This window comes from Trachemys scripta, chromosome 23 (genome assembly GCF_013100865.1).
Source record: "Trachemys scripta elegans isolate TJP31775 chromosome 23, CAS_Tse_1.0, whole genome shotgun sequence".
Taxonomy (NCBI): domain Eukaryota; kingdom Metazoa; phylum Chordata; order Testudines; family Emydidae; genus Trachemys; species Trachemys scripta.
The window spans coordinates 10,079,848-10,102,821 of NC_048320.1; the positions used below are offsets into that span (position 1 = coordinate 10,079,848).

Below are 22,974 nucleotides of genomic sequence, written 5' to 3' on the forward strand. Positions count from 1 at the left end.
CTTGGAACAGTCTCTTGAATTCTGTTGTGATAATGGTCTTCCAGCAATAAGCATCTTGGCATGTTTATGCTATATTCCCAAAGTTGTGTCAAAAGCACAAAGTAAACTAACTGAAAAAGTAGAGTACTTTATTTTTCTCTACCCTTTCAGTTTTCATTATCTTAGGTGTTACTTGTACCAATGGAAGGTAAAATTATAGAAATGATTAAGTTAACATGTCTCTTGAAATCTAGCAGGTAATAGGATAGGCTATCGGTTGTACAGACCATCTAGCACATACCACAATAGATCTGCAGAGACATCCACATTACAGACATGTCAGTACTTGGTTTAATGTTTCAATACTTTGCTTGAGAATGAAAATCCACAGACAAATCAGGAGACCCTACCTATGGATCTTCCAGATGGCAGAACTTAAGTTTAATTCTTGTTTTGCACTTGCACTTGTACTTTGGGGTTTTTATATGTAAAGTAGCTGAAAACAGTGATTAACTACATGCAGTGACACTTCATTACTAAACATTGACATGACACAACTTGTATCAAATATTGTTTCACTAATTACAAATGAGGTCTCCGGTGCATCTTTCTTTTATTTCAGGCCACTATCCTTCAAAGTTTCTAAGTATACTAAGGCTTTGGTATCTTTGGGTGTTCCTTGAAGTACCATGGCATGTACTGAAATACGAGTTTCCAGAAGCAGAAACTGGTTTGGGAGTTATTTTTTAATCAAGTGTTTTCATTTTCAAGTTCACAGTAAATCCTTGATAAAGAATACACTTCCCAATTCAGAGAAAAGTGGTCTCATCACTTAAAGATTTTTTTAGTGCAAAACAGTAGTGAGAATTCATTCAGACTTCATTACTTTTACAACATATGATGCGGAACACACATAAGTTTGCTGGGTAGTGTAATTAAAACTAAATTACATTTGTGAAACAAAGTTCATCTTGTGCCACATTCTCCTTGTATTTTTATCATGCTAGTTCGCTAACTTGCTCATTCTGAAAATTCCGTGGGTAACCCAGTGATTAGTATGAATTAGCAAGGTTCTGTTGTATGTACTGAAAATAACTTGGAGCACTGTTTCTCATCCAGTGGGTCACAACCTCTTGGGAATCTGGGGGAAGTCATGAAAGGCAATTGGGGGTTGCAAGGCACTGAAAATCTTGTTACGGTTTAAAGCAAAGAAAATCTCATTTCCCCCTTGTACACCCTTATCCTTCAAGGTCAAGTGTTCTCTATCAATCTCTTGAAAAACACACAACATACATTACATGGGCTTATCACTGGTACACTTTTTACTCCTATAATAAATGTTAAGGCGATTTGTGAAAATGTTCGACTTGGGTTAAGGGTTGCCTACTTGAAAAGGTTGAAAAACACTGACTTAGAGGTACTAGTCTGAGTTTGGATACCTTTGTGATGCAATACAAGTGAGTTGGTGATTTGGCTGTCAAGGTGAATTTGTTGCTGGTTGTTGAAAGGGGAGAAGTTGACCCACTAACTGGTTAGGAATTTGTTGGAGGTTTGGTCAAAGGGCAGAGGCTGGTCTGGTTTTGTGTCCATAATGTTCTGCCAGGGGTATCATTTTAATTCTTGTATTTGTGCCTATATATTGTGCATAGTGGACCTATAACAAATCAATAAAAACAGTAGTGTCGTACTTCTGTTCCAAATGTATTTTCCTGCCTGAATACTGGCTATTCTGCAGCTGAGGCACTGTATCTTAAACAATGTACATGGTTTATAGCTGCACATGAAGTTTTACCACCTGTAAACTCTGCAAATCCTGTTGCCCTGGGACTTGGTGCACCTGCTGATCGCCAATATAACTAAAAAGAGTTAATGGGCCACTTTACCTTGAGCGGTCCCTTGAAATATGAGTTAAGTACTTATGCTAAACAATCTGTTCCGTCTTGTATTAAGCTGTGACGCTCTGAGTAAGGCCATGTCTACGCTAGCAAGCTTACAGCAGTACAGCTGTGCCTCTGTAATACCGCTCGTTTAGCCGCCCTATGTCGATGGGAGAGAGCTCTCCTGTCGAGATGATAAACCACCTTAAACGAGCGCTGACATAGTGCTGTGCACACGAGTGCTTATGCTGGCAAAACTTATGTCACTCGGGTGTGTTCTTTCACACCCCTGAGGCCTTGGCTACACTCGCGGATTCACAGTGCTGCCGCGGCAGCGCTGTGAAGCGCGAGTGTAGTTGCGCCGCCAGCACTGTGAGAGCTCTCTCGCAGCGCTGCAAGTACTCCACCTCTCCGAGGGGAATAGCTTGCAGCACTGCGAGCGAGCGTGCAGCGCTGCAGGCGCTGATTACACTGGCGCTTTACAGCGCTGCACTCGGGGGGTGTTTTTTCACACCCCTGAGCGCAGCAAGTGCAGCGCTGTGAATTGCCAGTGTAGCCAAGGCCTGAGCAACATAAGTGGAAGTGTAGACATGGCCTAAGTTTCCCAGACCTGAAGAAGAGCGCTCTGGAAGCTCGAAAACGTCTCTCTCTCACCAGCAGAAGTTGGTCAAATAAAAGATATTACCTCACCCACCTTGTCTTTCTAATATCCTGAGATCCACACGGTTAGGTTACAACACTGCATAGTATAACTGAAAGATATTCACAATTCTTAACTGCTTCAGATTTCTAATGCACAGGTAAAGTGGGATTGCTTAATAGTGGAATGAAGAATAGGTAATAAGTCTTTTTAATTATACTTTCCACTGGTGTGGATTGTGAATTATGTCATTGTGTGGTTAAGAGGTTCTCAAGTGGCATAATGCTGTTAGGAGAGGCTACTTGCTTTAAAAGTCAGTGGAACCTGTTAAGATGACAAGATATAACTTGACCATATCCATTTCAAAACTTGTTGCTCTTTCTGTTTTTTTTTTAATTGAAGCAGTAAGGAAAAGCCTATCTGTCAGTCTTTGCCTGAACCAAAAAATTCTTATTTGGGGAGAGTGGGGAAAGGTTTAAAAAAAAATCTATTTTTACATTATCATGCTAGCGGTGAAATTTTCAGTAGGTCTCTTATTTAATGGAGTCATATCTGTAATCTGCATGTATCCCTTTAAAGTTGGCTGCTTGCATCAACCATGGCTTTTTATTCTACATTGTAAGCAAAATTTAGATTGCTTACTTTATAAATTTCATAACAAGGAAGCAGTTTTGTAAGTTTTAGCTGTTCTGTGGGCCTGTATGTAAAACTAATTCCTAATGCTTGTGTAAAATTAGTAGTTTGCTCTTTTCTGTAAAATCAATTTTGGCCTGGGTTTTTGTGACCTTTATTATTAAAGTTGGGGGCACTTCTTATTATGCCACGTTGGTGGAAGTGAAGTCCAACACAAATGAGGTTTAAAGTAGAAAATTAGTTTATTCTACTTCCAACTCTGGAATACTGTTTGCCAGCGTAAGACATTTTAATGACTAGTTTCTGAATCAAGGTAAGTACTGAGCTTAAAGACTAAGGCCTAGTCTACACTTAAAACTTGTACTATTATAGCTGCATCAGTAAGGGGTGTGAAAAAACACATCTGCTTGTGATATCTGTGCTGACACAACTATGCCAACAGAAGAGAGTTTCTGTCGGCATAGTTAATGTCATTTGCAGAGGTGCTAGTCCTGTACCACAGAACTCCTCTTTCTGTTGGCGTATACTGTGTCTACGCTAGGGGACTATGTTGGCATGGGCTCTGCAGTGTAGACATAGCCTGAGAGTCGGTTGCTGGAATCCCTTTCATTCTTCTTGGTGAGAATCAGTCCTCAGTTTTCAAATTTTTGTGATGGAAGTTGGAGAGCTCCTGCAAGGAGTGTAGAGAGTAGTACTTGAAAACTTCACTCATTCACTCTTCCTTATGGTGAGCACAGAGCTTTCCCAAGCAAATGCCACCAATTGTATGCAATCTAAACGTACTTTTTAGTTTCTAGCCTTCATGGTTGCAAAAATAATCTTTCAGGTGATAACTAAGTATAAACCCAGTGCGGTGCTGTCTTTCTATGTCTGCCGAGACCACTGCAGTGACTCTATATAAATGCTCGTAGGTTTGCAAAGCTACAGCAAAGTGAAAACAGACCAATATCTTTGGCAGTTAATCACTGCTGATATTGGGAACCCTATGGATAGCAGCGCAACTGGTAAGAATTAGGTCAATGTCACTCCTGCCCCGGAGAGCTTCCCCCAGTGCTGTAAGTGGTTGTGGAGTGACGTAGAATGCTTCATCTTCCTGTCTTCCATGGGAGCCACCAGAAGTTATCCAGCTCACTTGCATAGTAGGCACCTAGTTTTGCACAGTGTATGTCAGTAGCTACACATGGAGAACCATGCTAAGCAGGAATAATTATATAATATTTTTCATCTATAGATCACAAAATGTGTTACAAATGGGATAAGCATTATCTCCATTTTACAGATGGGGAAATTTGGCATAGAGGTAGACTTGCCCAGGGTCACATGGTGAGTCAGTGGCAGAGTTAAGAATAAAAGCCAGGTTTTCTCACTCTGTCTAGTCTCTATTAACCACACTACTCTGAGGAGATGTAACTTAAAATCTATGGTTAGTATCACTCTATGGGTATGTCTATACTTACCTCCGGGTCCGGCAGTAAGCAATTGATCTTCTGGGTTCGATCCCGGAAGTGCTCGCCATCAACGCCAGTACTCCTGCTCCGCGAGAGGAGTACGCGGAGTCGACGGGGGAGCCTGCCTGCCGCGTCTGGACCCGCGGTAAGTTCGAACTAAGGTACTTCGACTTCAGCTACGTTATTCACGTAGCTGAAGTTGCGTATCTTAGTTCGAAGTGGGGGGTTAGTGTGGACCAGGCCTATGCATCGGACTCAGACTGGTCTTGATTTAAAGCAGCTGATATTGAATCAAAGTTAGAACAAATAATTGTTCGAGTTCATTGCTGGGTAGATTTTTCTATTTTTAGATGGCAGATAGCATGAAGAAATGTGGTTTTTCGTTAGAAGTAGCAAAGGCATTGTGTGAAATGCTGCTCCCACGTAGATGCTTCCTCCACCTACACATTTGTCTGCAAGTCAAGATTTGGTGCACTTTTGCTTCTGGGCTTCATGCCTTTAGCTCTTGTAACCTCACTTTTTAGGTTTTTCCAATGTAGTCTCGGAATACAAATTTCCTGCAAGTGCCTCATAACTATTCATTTTATATTCATAATAAAACTACTCCTCCTGAGTTTGAATTCAGATATACTTCCTTTAAAGAGAGCCTGTGTTTCTCCCATTTGCCATCTGATAGGAAAAGCATTCTTTCAGAGTCTGAACAATTCATCAAGATATGAGACACTCACTCTAAGAAAAATAGATCTTTTCTTGTCTGTCTTGTCGTCTTTGTATTTTCAGAATTAAGATTCGTATATTTTGTTAGAAATTGCTAGTAAAGGATATATATTAGCACTATTTTATTTTCAAACTATTTAATCTTCTGATGCAATGCATTGTTTGTATTGAGAATCTATTAAGTGTCCCTCTCTTTACCATCTGTGTGGCAGTTAATGAAATTTTGTTCGAAAGTTGTGGGTCCCTTGAGGGTTGCAAATATTATATTCAAAGTGAAACTAGGTTACTGTTTCTGCAAAGTGCAGTGGTTTAAGACCAAACAGCTTTTGATATGATTCAGAATGTGTCCTTTTGCTTTTGAAGTGGTAATACGTTCATGTAGAGTGGTTTTATTATATAGAATGTTCCTAAAATGAGCAGAGGTGAAACAATTCTAATAAATATGAAGACAAAAATTCCTCCATGTTGAATGAAAAGATAATTTTATTTTTTTGCTTGTTCATAGCAGCATGTTAAGCTATTTCAGGTGTTATACTATCAATGATTATACACACTTCTAGTTTTAGCCATGTTACTTAGATCTGTTCAATGAGCTTACGAAATAACTAGGTATGGTTTTCTATATGTCATAAACACTGTTTGCTAGGTTTTATGACTAATTTTTAAAATTCTGTTGAGGGGAGGGACGTAATGGTGGATTTCACACTGTGTTGTGCAGACCACTTTGTAAGTACCTCTTTGGGCCCTTGTTGCCTTGCAGTCTTTCATCTCCCTGCGCTATCTGTAGAATGCTTGTTTTTTATTCTGCAGATCATTGATAGTCTGTACACCCTAGGAGAAGCACCACTGGTTTAATGAATTTGTTTACCATAAAAACTTTTCCTGAAGTCGTCCTTTTTCAAACACCTTAATTGAACTCTTTAAGGTTGTTGAATAGAAAAATGCAACATATACTTCCTTCTTTATATAAATTGTATTCAGCTGGGTCTGGAATGAAGTTATCATATTTGTGGTTTGGAGAATGTTTTTATTAGTAACTCACAGTGCTAAGTAGAAAGAAGTCTGTAATGTACAACTGTAATATAGTATTCTTCCTACCTAAGTCATATTTAGTTTTTTCTTATTGAAGTCAATTTAGTGCATGAGAATGGTGCTGAATTGTACCCAAAGGTGTTTTACTCTGTTGATGGGATGAGTATTGCATAGGAATAGCAGCATAAGTCTCACTACACAGTGTTGTTAAATCAAAGGTGCCTCAACTCTGAACTGGTGGAACAAGCTTTAGAGGTGGACAGTTATGTAATATTTCCATAGAAGATGTTTCTTCTTAACCCCAACAGTTTAGTGGTTGGCTTTTCTGGTTCTCCTAGCTCTCTGATTGCTGCTTCAGAGTCTTGTTTGGTGGTCTGTCATCCTCCCTTTTCCTTCCGATGGGCTAACCCCAGGCCTCCATCCTTGGTTCCCTCCTTCTGCACCCTCTCTAGGTACTGTTGTCTGCTGGCATGACTTTTTGACTGACACATTTATGCTGATGGCTCGGATATACCTCTCTATCTCATCCATTCAATCCAAGTTTTTGGTTTGTCTTTCTAATTTTGCGCTGCTTGAAATGTTATTTCCTGAGTGAGGGAAAAAAAATTGAGGTTCTGATTACTAGTGGTAGAGATCACATGGTATTTTTTGCAGGAGGAAGTAGGAGCATTAACCCTGGTATACTGGTCAAACTCCAACTTCGATAACTGCAGGTGAAATTTAGATGGATAGAAAGCATTATTGTTTGGCTACTAGATTGGGGAGTGAGTAATCGTGGGACAGGCCACAAGCTGAGATAGAAGAGAATAGGTTCCTTAAATAAAATGGAGATTGTATGAAGAATCTGTGCGGTGGAAACACAAACAACTGGACACACAATGTCTTCCAATCTAATTTACTGCTGCAAGATGAAAATGTTTACACTGAGACTTTTCATGTAATATGTACATTAGTAGAATGTCCTTTGGCACATAATCAATTCCAGTTCTGTAGAACACCTGAGAGAGCATCTCTAAGCTGCCTCCTCCCTCTTCTACCCTCCAGGTTGTGGTAGCATGCAAACTGGAATTGATTATGTGCCAAAGGACATTCTACTAATGTACATATTACATGAAAAGTCTCAGTGTAAACATTTTCATCTTGCAGCAGTAAATTAGATTGGAAGACATTGTGTGTCCAGTTGTTTGTGTTTCCACCGCACAGATTCTTCATACAATCTCCATTTTATTTAAGGGACCTATTCTCTTCTATCTCAGCTTGTGCCCTGTCCCACGATTACTACAAGCTATGGCTCTAGTACTATGGTCCAGTTTCATATTTTACAGTTTGATAGTCTCTTATCCCTCTTGGAGGGTCTGTTGAGATCTGCACAGTTGCCAGTAATCAGTGGAATTAAGACTTTTTTGATCGGCATTGTGAAGAATAGACCACTAAGCATAATGAATAATTAACAATTGGTATGGTAGATCCTGCTGTGCTCTGCCTAAATTGTACACATGGAAAGAAAACAAGGAGCTTGGGGGATAAATTTCTTCAATTATTTTTTAAGAAACTGACTTAATTTTCTCTGTTCTTCTTTGTAGATAAAATGTTTGGAGGTTGGTTGGCTGCTTTCTTCAGAAGAATATTTACTACAGCTCTGCTTTTGCCATAATACCAGAATTCTGTGGTCCATGCTTCAGTGCTAAACACCAGGAGAGAGTCATATTTTAGTCATACTGTCTAGATGGAACAGGCAACATCTTGAAAGCCCATCGTATTTCATAGCTGCTTATTTGATTTTTCTGGGATCAAAGGTGCTCAATGAATCAGGGCCCCCCAATGAATCAAACAGCCAATTCTTGCCAACAGCTGGTTGAAAACAGTGCCGTGCATGTAGCAGGGATGGCGCAAGAGGAAAGCCGTCGTGGTCAAGTGCCACCCACATTTTATCATGCTGCCAGTCAGGAACTTGATCTGTCCACCAAAGTATACAAAAGAGAGTCAGGAAGCCCTTACTCTGTGTTGGTGGACAGCAAAATGAGTAAACCACATCTCCATGAAAGAGAGGAGCAGCCATATTTCAGGGAGAACAGATCGGTGGGAGAGGTCCGGGCTGTGAAAGAAGATAGAGAGAACTCTGACAACTCTGAGGAAGAAGAGGAGGAGGAAGATGAAGTGACTTACAAAAGGGAGCAGATTATAGTGGAGGTAAACCTTAACAACCAAACATTAAATGTATCAAAAGGGGAGAAGGGTGTCCCCTCCCAGTCCAAAGAGACTGCTGTTCTTAAGACCAGCAGTGAGGAAGAGGAGGGTGACAGTGGGGAAGAGGCCACTGAAGACAGTAATGATGATGAGGAGAATGAGAGGCAGAAGAAAAAAGAGAAAAGAGTGGAAAAAGTTAGTGTTACCCAAAGGAGAACAAGGAGAGCTGCATCTGCTGCAGCAGCCACAACTTCCCCTTCACCCAGAACTACAAGGGGCCGTAGAAAGAGTGTGGAGCCCCCCAAGCGTAAGAAGAAAGCTGCAAAGGAGCCCAAGGCACCTGTGCAGAAATCAAAGTGTGAAGAAAAGGAGACTTTGACCTGTGAGAAGTGCCCCAGGGTGTTTAACACACGCTGGTACCTGGAGAAGCACATGAACGTCACTCACAGGCGTATGCAGATCTGCGACAAGTGTGGGAAGAAATTTGTTCTAGAAAGTGAGCTGTCCCTTCACCAGCAAACAGACTGTGAAAAAAACATTCAGGTAGGTTAGTTCACCTGCTTGCCAGATTTCCACACCTTTCTGTTGTGCCCTGGATACAGCTAGTGGACACCTCAGAGAGGGAATTTTTTTTGTGGAGACAAAGTCCTGACCGAGATCTACCTCTACCTGTCAGCACTTCTTGGTGTCTGTCAAAGGAAATAACTTGTAGGACCAGGGGGTGCCCCGTGTGCTGTTTTAGCACAGTTCTTGCTAGGATTAATCTACACTGTGGGAAGATGCCAGACTACTTTTTAACAAATGCCAGATACAAGAATAATGGGTTGAAAACGTGTCTGCAGTGCACCACTTTGTACAAAATAGGACCTGATTTTTCAGAGGTGCTGACCCACCTGCAGCTTCCGGTAGCTTTAGTCAAAGTTTTGAATGTTCGGCACCCTTGAAAATCAGGCACATAATTTATAAAGGTAAGAATTTCAGGGGAGAACAAATGGCTGCGACACAAGTGACCTAGAAAAATTGTAACACCTTCAAGATGTGAAAAGTGTTAATATGTCATCTTTGCTTTCTGGGTCACATTAAGATGATTAATATGTCAAGAGAATTTGATTTACAATGGTGTTTATATACACGTACATAGGTGTGTGGAAATCCTTCTAATAATGCAAAAGATGTTCATAAACCTGCCCATTTCTGCAGTGCTGCAAAATCTGAATAAATAATAGATTAGCCTTTTGAATTTGCTGTTAGTAGGGATATTTCTGTTGGTCTGCATCTCACCAGGAGTTTTGCCACTTTTAGTTATACACACAACAGTGGAAATCTTTGCCATGAAAGAATCATTTTAAATAATTTAAATTATGGAATACAATTTCTGAGCTTTTGACTTATCTGTGACTTCCTCTCTGCTCATAGGCACATGTTATCTCATAACCATGGGCGTTATTGTTTTATCTGGTGATTTAGTCTTGCTTTGTTAAAGAAAACTTAACACAGTGCTGCATCCTAGTGGTGAAATAGGCCCACTGCCCCAGGGTAAAGCTGCTTGAATTCAATTTTAATGTAGTTGTAACATTAAAAGGCAGAAGGGCAGTAAATTATTCCCATCCAATGAGTATCACCAAAAGAGGGCACTTTTTTAAAAGAATACTTACATTTGGCTGAAACGTGACATAAGAGCGGCCATACTGGGTCAGACCAAAGGTCCATCTAGCCCAGTATCCTGTCTTCCGACAGTGGCCAATGCCAGGTGCCCCTTAGGGAATGAACAGGTAATTATCAAGTGATCCATCCCCTGTTGCTCATACCCAGCTTCTGGCAAACAAAGGCTAGGGACACCATCCCTGCCTATCCTGGCTAATAGTCATTGATGGACCTATCCTCCATTTTATCTAGTTCTTTTTTGAACCCTGTTATTTATTATTATTACCTAGCTCTTACTGAGCACTTCAGTAGATCTCCAAGCACCGTACAAAAAAGATCAGCATCATTATCTCCATTTTACGTATGAGGAAACTGAGGCAGAGAACGGTGAAGTGACTTGACCAAGATCACTTAGCAGGCCAGTGTCAGTCAGAAATAAAACCCAGGTTTCCTGGAACCCAATCCAGTATTCTATCCATTAGGCCACACTGGGCTTTAAAAATTGAAATAACAATGGGTTAGGCTTTGGACCACACAAATTCCAGAATGGTTTTCATGCCCAAGTTTAGACCGTATCTACACTTAGGAGTAGCCCTGGCTCCACCACTGGTGGCTAGCATGTGGTGTAGCTACACTGGTGCTGACTCTTAAATATAGGCAAGGCAAGTTTGGATTTGCCCCAGTACAAACATGGGTAAACCTCAGTTGGTGCAAACCCACCTGTATGTCCTTGCCTACAAGTAAGGGTCCGGACTACACTGATTGGTGGCCGTTCCTGGCTGAGTCGAAACCATTTCCAAGAGCAGACCAGGCTTGAGAATGGATACAAAGTAGATCCTGGAGCTAGAATTGCAGTAAAACAATTGGGCATGACCTGTTAATGGCAAGTCAATGTACATAACAAAATATCTAGGAGACAGCCATGTAATGAAGTGGCCTAGTATAAAGCCATTTTATACCTGGGCATTTTGGTGTTAAAAAGAAATAATAAAAAAAAAAATCCAGCAGTTACATTTGGTGTTAACATCAGTTGAAGATCTAGTGTAGGCAAGACAGCAGCAGCTTCTGGTATTTTTACCACTATCAAATAAACCTGTTTCTCAACAAGTTTAACTGACATGGTAATAAAAGCTTTGTAACCCACTGGAGCCTTGCTTACACGAAGGCTTTTATGATGCTAACACCAGGTGCAGTTGAACCGGTGACAGCACCAGTAGGATTTTTTCTAGAATTCCTCCAAGCAGACAATAGTCTAGGAGAAGTTAGACCTATCGGTTTACCTGTAATAGATCAGAAAGAAAAAAGCCCATAAATATATCTGCATAAAATTAATTTGAGGCATCCGTAGCGTCAATTAGTGCTTATTAAGACTATGGATGCACTATAATTGCCCCTTATGTCATCTAAGTAGCAATGTAAATATCATTGCCATTGATTGTGTGTGTGCGTGTGTACAAATTATAAACATTCTGCTGCATCCTCGTGCCTATCAATGAATTGAAAAAATCCTTGCACTTCTTAAATGAAACATTTCTAAAGCTTGTAGTGTAGCAGAGGCCGCTTAAGTATACGTTTAAAGGATACATTTAGGCGACTCAGCTCACAGCAAATAATCTTTTAGAACTGTCAGTGGGATTTTATAAGTAGCTAATGTATGGTATGTAAGGGACTTCCGGGGACATTGAACAGAAGTATTTGTCAGGACACTTACCACGCTTGAAAGGCATCACTGGTACAATAAATTAGTCTTTTGACCATTGTTAGTATATTGAGTAAAAATGGAATAAAAGCTTAAGTCACATATTCAAATGACTCAGACACTTAGGAGTGGACTTTCAATGAGATTTAGGCTCCTAAGTGTCTGAGTCACTTACGAAATGAGAATTAAGCGCCTATATTTTTAAGTGCTCATGAAAATTTTATTCTATACCTATTTCAAATTCAGCAAAACTTTATCTTTGCCTCTATATAATAATACATTCATCATAATAGAATATGTAAACTGTAGGACCAGGGGCTAGTAGGTGCTATTATGCAGCCACATAAATGGCTGCATCTTGTGCTCCAGAATCTAAGCGTTCGTTTAAAAGTCTCGCCCTTATTGGTTACACAGAGAACTTTTTAAATGTGAGCCAAACGTAAGGCCTTGTCTCTGCTGGTTTTTAGCCACTGGTATAGCTATAGCAGTGCCAACTTCCTAACGTAGACATGACTTATGTTAGTGCAAGGCATTTTGCACTACTGTACCCTAGTCCAGGGTAAGTCAGCCCACTTATAAGACCTGCTTTATTCCAGTGCAGAATATCTGTGTTGGGAGTTTGCGATGGTTTTGCTATATTGGTGTAGCTACACTAATGCAAAGGTCTCTCATGTAGGCAATCCCTTAGGCACTTCTGCCTCTGCCCAAAGGGGAGAGGGAAAGAGGAGAATATATTCCCTCTCCAGTATCAAATGCTTCAGAATCCAAAAACTGTCTCCCAAAACTTCATGGGTGCCTGACTATCTTCTTCAGATTTTCCTTGTAAGCATCTATTACGCAATTATACCTTGTCAGTTCTAAAACTTGCAGTGTGTTAAAAATGAAAATTTGGGAGCAGCTTTTTAAAAAATGAATTTGATTGGAAAGGCAGTGAAGAGGTGGGGGCAGAGTTGCGTAATATAGTTCTAATATGCCAAGTAAGACATGGAGCCTTGTCTAGAACAAATCCCATGTGGCTTGATTACATAAGTGCCAGTTGGACTGATGATAATGGCTCTTCTGTCGTGTATAAACCTAAATATAGCTCTATATGATGGATTGTAGCCATTCCAAAAGAGCCTTTGTGTTCTGTTGGATAAGTACCTTTTCAAAATTAGTGCCTTTACAAAGGCTTTTATTGTTCTGTTAGGCTGTATCCAGACATTAAATCGGTATATCCAGATTACTTTCTGTTGATTGCTCATGGAAATGCTAGATTTCCAATTCCCAATGGCTGACTTTGTGTTAAATCAAATGATCACTTTTTAGCACTGCTTTACTCTCCAGGGTTTTTCCACCATCGACTGCAGTTTGTTCCTGACATCTCCGAGTAGATCCTTTGAAAGGAGAAGGATCTTCCTGGTGGCAGTGTGGTATGCAAACTCCCAGGCCAGCAAAGGTTGGGTGCACTGTGAAGGCAATATGACTTGCCCGTGATGGAGGAGGAACACCTCACTTTGACAGGAGCGGGATGAATGACAGCCAGAAAAGATTAAAATTTATAGAGAACTCCTTCCCTTTCCTTTCAAAGATAAAAAAATGTTTGATATCTTCATATATTGCTCCATTAAGTTTCACAACTGTTATTCTGAAATGTATAAAATTGTACAAAGATTTTTAAAAATTATGTTTATCATTAATATTCTTTTGAAAATGGGGGTGTATGTGAGATGCTTATCCTTGATCCTGTCAGGAGATTTCATGGTAATGCTGGGGTTGGGGTTTGAATTGAGAGGTCATGTGCTGCATATTTCCCTATATAAAATGGTCTTGAAGGCAAGGCAAACAGTGTCATTGTACAAGCCAGGGTTACAACTCAGGACTATCTGGCATCCAGCTGTCTGGATTAGGTAATTAGTGAAAATGACTTTAGTGTGTCTTTACTCCTTACTTATCCACCTCATAAAACCACCACACAGTTGAGTCCCTGCTCAATAAAGGATCAAGATTAGAATAGCGGTGTCCAGAAGTGCAGCAGGCCAGTGTCTAGTGCCTTCTGACCTTACAATCTGCAGGGCCCTAGAGTTCCAGAAACAGAGACATCTGGCCATGTATTGCTGTCTCCTTTGGGCTTGTTGCTGGAGTTTGAGCTCTGGCATTAAGATGTTTCTTCCTATGTAGTCCTGCTGCCAAGAAAAGTAGAGACATTCCAAGAGTTATGCAAAGCCTCCAAGTTTTCTTGCTTTTTGGCACTAAACAAGGACACTGATATGGACATTCTAAACCTCTCCTCCCAATACTAGAATCCAACTGGACAGTCCAACCTAACTTGAGCTGACACTATAGATACCACTGGGTTTTGGAAACAGGATACTGTAGTGTAGTGGCTGCACTGCTCTTGAGATGTCAGCAGATGGCACCAAACTGCAAGTGTGTTAACCTCTGTTCCCTCATTCCACTATTCTTTGGTCTGTACTCTTTGTAAGTGTATCTACATTTTCCAGATTCTTAAAACCAGTGAATTTGGGCAGAAGTCCATGTTGGGATTCTGACTACCTTCCTTGTTTTGGGAACATTCTTCCTTGAGCAAGTTGGTATGTGCCTTATCTCTGCTGACTTGTGGCTTTGAAACTCTTTGTGAATTAAGCTTGCTTGTTTGTCCCATTCATTCAGTGTGTTTCCTGTAAGAAATCGTTCAAGAAGCTCTGGTCTCTCCATGAACACATCAAGATTGTTCATGGATATGCAGAAAAAAAGTTCTCCTGTGAGATCTGCGAAAAGAAGTTCTACACAATGGCCCATGTGCGGAAGCACATGGTTGGTGAGTTCTTGCTGCTTATGTTTGCTGATCCTGATACCTTGTTGTCTTCCTGGTCCTTAACTGTTTTTAATATCTAATCTGTAACGCAAGTAACCTAACTTCCTTAGCTTAATCTGTTGTTAGAGGGAAACTAAGAATGTACATTCGTAGTACCGGGAACACCAGATAGTATTCACCTGTACAGTACCAGTCTTTCTCTCAGGACTCCAGAATGAGAGATTTTGAGTGAAGTAATGTGTTTGTGTTGCATTTTTAGTAACCTTTTTTCATAATGTAATATATATGTTGCAGCACATACAAAGGATATGCCATTTACATGTGAAACCTGTGGAAAATCGTTCAAACGCAGTATGTCGCTCAAAGTGCATTCCCTACAGCATTCTGGAGAGAAACCTTTCAGATGTGAGGTGAGGCAGCCACTTTATTGAAGTGTTGACATAGTATGAGGCATATGAATCTAGTACCCACCAATGTGAAGCTACAATTGTGAAAATGTCTTATCTATGCAATGAGGTGCAGTTGTATTAAAGCATGGGAAAAAATGTATTCTCTGGGGAGAGCAGAGCATAAGTGCAGGTAGGAGTAATGCAAAACTGTCAAGAATCTGGTTTGGTTCAGTGCTGCAGTGGAAGTAGCCAATTACTGTATGTCGTTTTCCTTTGCTGGGAATACTAAGGGGGCAGAAAAAGGGTATTGGTTTTGGGGGCGAGAGGGTAAGAAGCTCTCCCTTTCTTTCCAAAACCAGGAATGAAGGAGGGTAGGAAGAAACCTTTAGACCAATTATCCAGATCTCTCTTCTTAGCATCTTCAGGAAAAATGGAGGAAAACAGTTTGCCATCGCTTTCATCAGTGTTTGGGAGGATGAAGAAACAAAGCATCCCTTTCTGTCCTAGCTCGGGGGGAGGGGAGTGTAATTCTAAATTTACGAGGCACCTACATGCCAAACTACAGTAGGACTTAATAGAATCCAGAGACAGTGCTGTTGGAAGAGCCCATTGTTTTCCCTCTTCAGCAGTGCAAGGAATACCCTGGGCTTTCTAATGAGACAACCTGTTAGTGAGTGAAATGGAGAGTCATTTTTCATATTACCTGTGGCCATTAGGTATCCGAGGAGCAGTTTCAAAGCCCTGATTTTTTTATAAATCTCTTTAAGGCTGTACCTCCTGGGTACACAAGATAATGCTCCTAATAATGGTTCCCCCCCCTGCCCAAAAAAGTGTGGGTATCAATAGTGTGTGTGTTTCATATATGCATTTTTAACTGGATGGCCTACTGTTGTTAAATCCTCTCTAGACTATGTTTTCTTGGTGCATGAGGGGTCTACTTGTGTACTGCTTTGGGGTGGTCTTCTGGATTTCTATATATGCTTCCTTACCGGAGATGACTGAAAGTCAAGGTCTGTGTCTGTTGCAGAACTGTGATGAAAGGTTTCAGTACAAGTACCAACTGCGTTCCCACATGAGCATCCACATTGGGCACAAACAGTTCATGTGCCAGTGGTGTGGCAAAGACTTCAACATGAAACAGTACTTCGATGAGCACATGAAAACACACACTGGTAAGAACATATCTAAGAAAAGTGCACACACCTCCAGGGCATAAACATGCCAACTCTTCCATGTGCATCAGTCCCACCAAACTTATGCCTAAAGTCAGATTCAACCCAGATCCAGCCGGTACTTAGTGACACCTAACCTCCTCTCCCCCTGCCCTGTATACTGTATTTCAACTGCAAAAATGAGTGGTTGTGCATGTTTCTCTTCATGTTACTGTGGTTTGAAGAAGCCCATTACCCAGCCTTTTTAGAATTCTCATGCACCAGACCTTGACGGTGGGAGAGGAGCTCACGAAGATTGAGGGTTTTTTTGGGAAAGCAGTTCGGTTGTGTTTTTATTTTGGCCATAAGTAGGGAAGAGTGCAGTCTGTGGAATATACAACTCATTGACCCACTTATAGCTGAAGTAAATTATGTTAGCAGAAGCTTTCAGCCTAACTGGCTGCTGTGTTTTATCTTATAGGAGAGAAGCCTTTTATCTGTGAAATCTGTGGCAAAAGCTTCACCAGCCGCCCAAACATGAAGAGACACCGCAGAACTCACACAGGGGAGAAGCCTTACCCATGCGATGTGTGTGGCCAGCGATTTCGCTTCTCCAACATGCTCAAGGCGCACAAGGAGAAGTGCTTCCGGGTCACAAGCCCCGTTAATGTGCCACCTGCTGTTCAGATCCCACTTACCACAACTTCTCCTGCTACTGCAGTCCTTTCTGTAGCAAACACACCCACCACCCCAACTCCACCCATCAACCTGAACCCAGTGAACACTCTCCCGCCACGTCCCATCCCCCATCCATATTCACACCTTCATCTCCATCCTCACCCTCACCCACACCATCCACACCATCTCCCAGTCCCCCCAGTCCCTCATTTACCCCCACCTCCAGCCCTTTTTAAGAGTGAGCCTTTAAATCACAGAGGCCAGAGTGAGGACAACTTTCTGCGACACCTGGCAGAAAAAAACATTTCAGCACAACACCACTAACACCTTTGCCTCCTGCCAGCTGTTTTTCCTGTTTTATGCACATGGAAACGTGCCCTCCTGGAAATTGCAGAGGGAGAGCTAGTGAAGATCTTTCAGATCTCTTTGTCCCCACTTGGAAGATCCTGGTACTCTCATGAATCAGTTAACGAACAAGAAAATTCCATTGGATCAGCAGTGATCATTTGAACCAGGGGAACCAAAGGGACTGAAACCCAATTTGCTTGCGTTCTACTGGTGACTTTTATAAATTTCAAATACTGAGACTTGTGGAATTTTATAATTTCATATCAGCTGATGAGGTATGCTTGCTTTTATATCCTGGACTTCTCCTCAAAGAGGGGATAGGCCTGGTTTCCTTTGTACTAATCGGAAAGGCTGTGAGATTAATACAGAGCATTAATTGTATCACTGTGTATCGTAATGAATTCTTTTCAGCTTTTGGTGCTGGCTACGGAGTGAGCCAGCCACGTATCACAGTATATCAAGCATTATAGAGAAAGACAAAAAAATTTGTTTGTGTAGCTCTCCTAACGCACTCTTTATTTTACTACAGAAATTATTTTAGAGTTTTTTGTATAGACCTATTTAGTAGTCTGTTTCTAAAATGAAATGTATTTCAATAAGCGGTGTAATTTTTTCAGTGTAGCTGGACCTATGTTGTATAATAGATAAAATTTTATAATCATCAAAATGTGATTCTAAAAAGATGCAAATAGCTTCTATAGTTAAAGTTATTCTTACATCCATACAACTTAAACGGTGCTTCAGAGAAGAGAGGGACCCAAGAGGTCTCTGGCAAGGCTGCCTGAGAAGTGGTGTTGATTTCAGAACTTTTATGTAATTTATTTAGTAGTTTTTAAACCTTACCTTTCCCCTTCCACAGTGTCTCTTAGGCTTATTGAACAAAGACATTGAGATACCACGTTCCTGCTCTACAGGTTTCACTTAGTTCAGTTGGATGGAAGTGTGGAATGGGTTGGGTTAGAAAGGGACACATCTGTTGGGTGAAGAAACTCAGCAGCTCATGAGTTATGAAGTCACAGGTGAGTGAGAGATCTGACTTAGGAGATGGGAAATAAACTATTTCAGGTCAGCCAAGCATATCTTCTTTTATATAGGAAGGCCTGGTTTTAATGTTTGTTTATGGTATGATTTTAATTTTGGGATCATATCAAATGCTGCTCGTTCAGATTGCTTTTTTTAAAATTCCTGGACTTAGGAGAGGAGAATTAAGTTAGTTTCACAAATGTGGTGTTTGGTTGATTGTAAGAATGAGAAGAGGAGAAATTTGAATGGGAAAATGGTGTTTAAGTAGACACATTGCTGAGAAAATGCAGTATGTATCCACAGTATGGAGCTCTGTCCCATAACCATGACACATTCAGACAATATGGGATGATATTGAGGGGTTCATAGTCCAATTTTTTGGGCAAATCTAAGTTTGACAGTTATAGGTTAGAAACCTTTGAATTTAGACAAGTCACTGTTTCATAATCTTGTGAGGCACTGAGTGAGTGGCAAATGACAAGTTTGATGCAGAGGTGGTGGGCTGGAAGGCCAAATGTATCTGTTTTAATCAGTGAGTGGTTATTTTTTCAGGTTTGTGTTTTTGTTTAAATGACATTGAATATAGCAGCATTATGCAATCTAGGTAATTGTTGCCACCCTCAATGAAGAGTCAGAGGCCCAGAGCCATTGTACTGTAAGTTTCAAAAATGTTTCCTACTATTTTGTGCTGCTTGGTCAATTGAATCCCACCCAAACTCCATCTCCAAAGACCCCAGTAGACAGATTAACTAAAATGGCAATGAACTGGGCTTTTGCTGCTGATAGATATCTTCAAAGTAGCAGAAATGGTGGGAATCCTTCCTAGCATTATTTCTTCAAGTTTAATGCTGTTAATCACTATTTTTATTTTTTAAACACCACATTCTGTCTTTTGGGAATTAGCTCCTTAGTTGGTATTTTACAAAGTTTCTGCCATCTAATCATCAATGCTTTCTTTTTTCATAGGAAATTTTAGGAGCAGGAATTAGGCCCTTTTGGCCCAACATACTCATTTTTGATCGAACTGAAAATCCCCTCCCCTCCCCCCATTTCTGAAGAATACAAGAATGTGGGTTTTTTTAAATGTTTCTCTCTAATATTTATATACACCCTTTATCTCATAGGTGATAAAGCCAGTTATGAAGGTGAATTTACACTCATGATTATGACTGTTGTATTTACTGTGGCTGGTCCGCCCAGGAAAGTTCTATGCATTCCATGTCACATTTACAACCTCCGTTTCTGTTGTGCCCCGATTTTATGGTCAGGCCTGTTATTAAATGATTTTTAAATGCTAAAACAAAATCTTGGTAAATGAATTGTAATCCAGTTTTGCAAAATGATTTTCTTCTCAATAAATTTACAGTATTAGGCTGCTATTCAAAATTCTAGAATCTGAGACAGTTTTTCTCTTCTGTGGTACACAGTACTTGTACATCTTGGATATCAGCTGATTTTGCCTCTGAGATCTAGAAACGTCTACCATTCTGCGGAAGAAAGTAAAATTGGGCTAGGAAAAATTAACTTAATAGTCGTATGTTTAATAGAATGTCATGGTACAAAATTATTGGAGACAAATTCTCTGTAATCATTTGGGGAAAACTTAAAATGGACTCTGACATGCTTGTCTAAAAGTGCTGCAATATTGTACCATAAAACTACAAACTGCAGTAACAGAGGGTAGGTGAAAATTCAGAGGAGAGATTTGCCATGGCTACTGGCAAATGCTTAACATGGCATATGCCCTAAATTATATTAACATGGGCTTCACATGGGCTTCATTTACTGGGTTCACACAATACTGGAAAATGTGACAAGCACTTGTCTAACACTTTACCATTGTCCTTGAAGGGGGAAAAATATCCATGAGTTTTGTATTAGCTTTATTGTGTGTGTATTTTATTTGTCTAAAGAGTGTTTTGTTCCTGACACTAGTATGTTTGTTACTCAATTTTCTAGTGACAGCAAAGTATTAAAATATAACAAAGTTCCAGCCTAGAGAAAATTCCAGTCCAGATGCTAGTTCAGGAGTGAAAATGATTTGATACTTTTTGAGTTAAAAAACTATATAACAAACATGGAAATGTGGATTTACAAGATGCTTTCTCTTTATTTGTAGAGCTCTGACTCATTTCCAAATTTGGAAGCTTTTAGCCAGTGTAGGCTAGTTGATTTGCCTGTTTAAAGCTTATTTTTACTTACTTTGTCTTTAAAATAGGTGTGGCAGTGCTTAGTCTCTCCAAGGAGCAGATTCTCAGTTGGTGTATATCCCATAGCTCTGAAGTAAATGCAGCAAAGGCAGTTTACGCTAACTGAGGATTTGCCTCCAAGTTTTGCACGCTTCTGTCATCGGGACTCAGCTGTTGAAGTCCGACACACTGAATTCTGGACGGTCCAAAATTTTCTAGAACCTAAATCAGTTGTTATTTTTTAAACTCTTAAAACGCATTTTTTAAAGCAACTAGTGTTTGTCAGTTTTGTCACACACCAAGTTAACTTACAGTTAGGAGTCCGACAACAGCAGCAGTGGGACAGCTACCCTTTTTTCTTTCTTTCGGTGATTTAGTGCTTATTGTAAATACAAAACTGCTAGTCTTGGTGACAAAAATCATTTATTTTCAGAAAAGGCAGTGGCAATGCAAGCTTCCCTATACTGTGTGTATCTCAAATTGACCTGAAAGGAAACAGCCTTTCAAGATGAGAGAGCAGTTCTATGTCTGCCTGACTACACAATTGTCGTCTTGGCTGATGCTAAATGTTACTATTGTTAGCAGTATCAGTCTGATTCTTAATGGATAGATGTCTACTTAAAAAATCACCATTACAACAAATACTAACGCTGCTTATGAATCATTAAACAGCTGTTGGGGTATAATGATTTTAGATTTAGTATCTTGAGCCCGATTCAAGCCTGAGCCCTAAAGGGGGAAAGCCTCTCGTCAGTCAAATCCACAGTAGGTGGGATTCTTCTGTTTTCCTCGAGCTTCCTACGTCTCTCATTGTTGCACCTTACCCTGAACTGTGAATTTCTTTGGTCTTGTAATCTGTTGATCTTGTAATGATTATTGGTGGTGGTTGCTCTTTGATGGAGGAAGGGAGGAGGTAAAACTGAAGTTATGCCAGCTGATACACAAGCGCTTCCATATGTCATTTTCACTTCTGTTTTTAACCAAGTAGGTGAGCAACAAAATGTAACTCTCCCACCTAAGAATATTGGATAAAATTAATATTTATAATACACTTGAATTACTGCCTATCCCTTTGCAGTACAAATAGAATGATTAATGGGCCAACTATGAACAATATTTGTAGGAGAGGCATTTTAGAATTGTTTTTCAGGGTGGTATGTCATATTATCCAGTGCTGTTTGGACTTTGATACAAATGTTTGTGCACTGAAACTTTTGATTTTTATGACTGTGCATATGGATTGTATATGTACATGCCCTTGATTTGAAAGTGGTTGAGGGACCTCGTGATAGAACACCATGTGACTTGTAGTGAGGCCCTTGAGTGTACTAAGTCAGTAATGCCAAACTTTCTAGCTCGTGGGAATTTAGCCCAAACTCATAAAATATTTAAATGTTTTATGGTTTAATTTCATTTCCTAATAATAAAAAAGGAAAAAAATCATAATTATAGACTTGTTGAACTGTGCAATTTTACCCATTGATATAGAACATCTCCTCTGTAAATAGAGGCTTAATTAAGCTGTGTCTTTAAAAATCTGCTTTGAGGGGGGGAAAATACCCAAGACACACATTTACCTGAGAGATCATTGAGATCATTTCAGTAAATACATGAGGCAGTTTCCATAACACACATTGGGTACTTGATAGACAAGTAATAGCATTCTTGGAGCTTTTCCAGTCTACTGTGTAATGCGATATAATTTTTTTAATGGGGAAAAGAATGGAAAAATTGTACTGCCCATGCACATGGACCCATTTCTGAATTTTGAGCTCTACCATTTTCCAGCCATGATTATTCACGTCCTCTTAATCTCAGGCCTCTCTCTTTTTTCCCCCCCTCCCAATCTTACGATTTTAAAGTGGGCAAATGGATTTTGGTTTTCAAAATTGCTGATGAGCTGAAAACTTGCATGCTAAATTTGAGACTGGGGTGACATATTACATTCCGATTAGAAAAATGTGTGTGTTTATAATGGAGAATAGTTACACATTATTAAAGATGCAAGTGTTATCTTTATTATGCAATAGATTCTAGCTCTATAATGTATGATTATTGATAACCACCTTGCATTGGACATTACCTCAACAAATCAGAGGTGCTCTGGACATTTTAGAACGTAAAGATTATTAGTCAAAAACTTGTCAGCTTTCACAATTGGTAAATACTTTAACATTCAAGTCTAGACTCTGATTTTTTTCCACATAAATCATCCAAAATTGCAACAATTGAAGAAAGCAAAATTCCACATTTATGAATATGTAATAGTTTAACTCTTCTAAGGATTAAATATGGAAGCTCTCGTCACAAAATCTTGCCATTTCTGAAATACTCATTAAGATTTAAATATCCTTTTATGCAACATCATTCGCTAACCTACATCTAAAGAGTTCACCTTATTGCACTCTAATTTACTCATTTTACTCACTACTTGATTCCACAATTTTGTAGAACTATTTGTTGATTTCTTGTGTATAGGTGTCTTTACTAGTAGTTGACACTTGCTTTGTCGCCTCTTAAGAAAAGGGACTTGTTTAGCTGCT

General features: G+C 39.9%; 1 protein-coding gene across 1 annotated transcript in view; it reads left to right on the forward strand.

Annotated features, from left to right (window-relative positions):
• ZNF652 (zinc finger protein 652) overlaps positions 1-19,631 on the forward strand; it is a 38,021-nt gene extending 18,390 nt beyond the window's left edge. The window contains exons 2-6 of the mRNA XM_034755722.1: positions 7,910-9,056; positions 14,509-14,656; positions 14,948-15,063; positions 16,070-16,214; positions 16,675-19,631. Coding sequence (XP_034611613.1) covers positions 8,130-9,056; positions 14,509-14,656; positions 14,948-15,063; positions 16,070-16,214; positions 16,675-17,195 — 1,857 coding nt within the window. The 5' untranslated portion in view covers positions 7,910-8,129 and the 3' untranslated portion in view covers positions 17,196-19,631. The remainder of the gene's footprint in view (positions 1-7,909; positions 9,057-14,508; positions 14,657-14,947; positions 15,064-16,069; positions 16,215-16,674) is intronic.
• Positions 19,632-22,974: the final 3,343 nt, after the last annotated feature.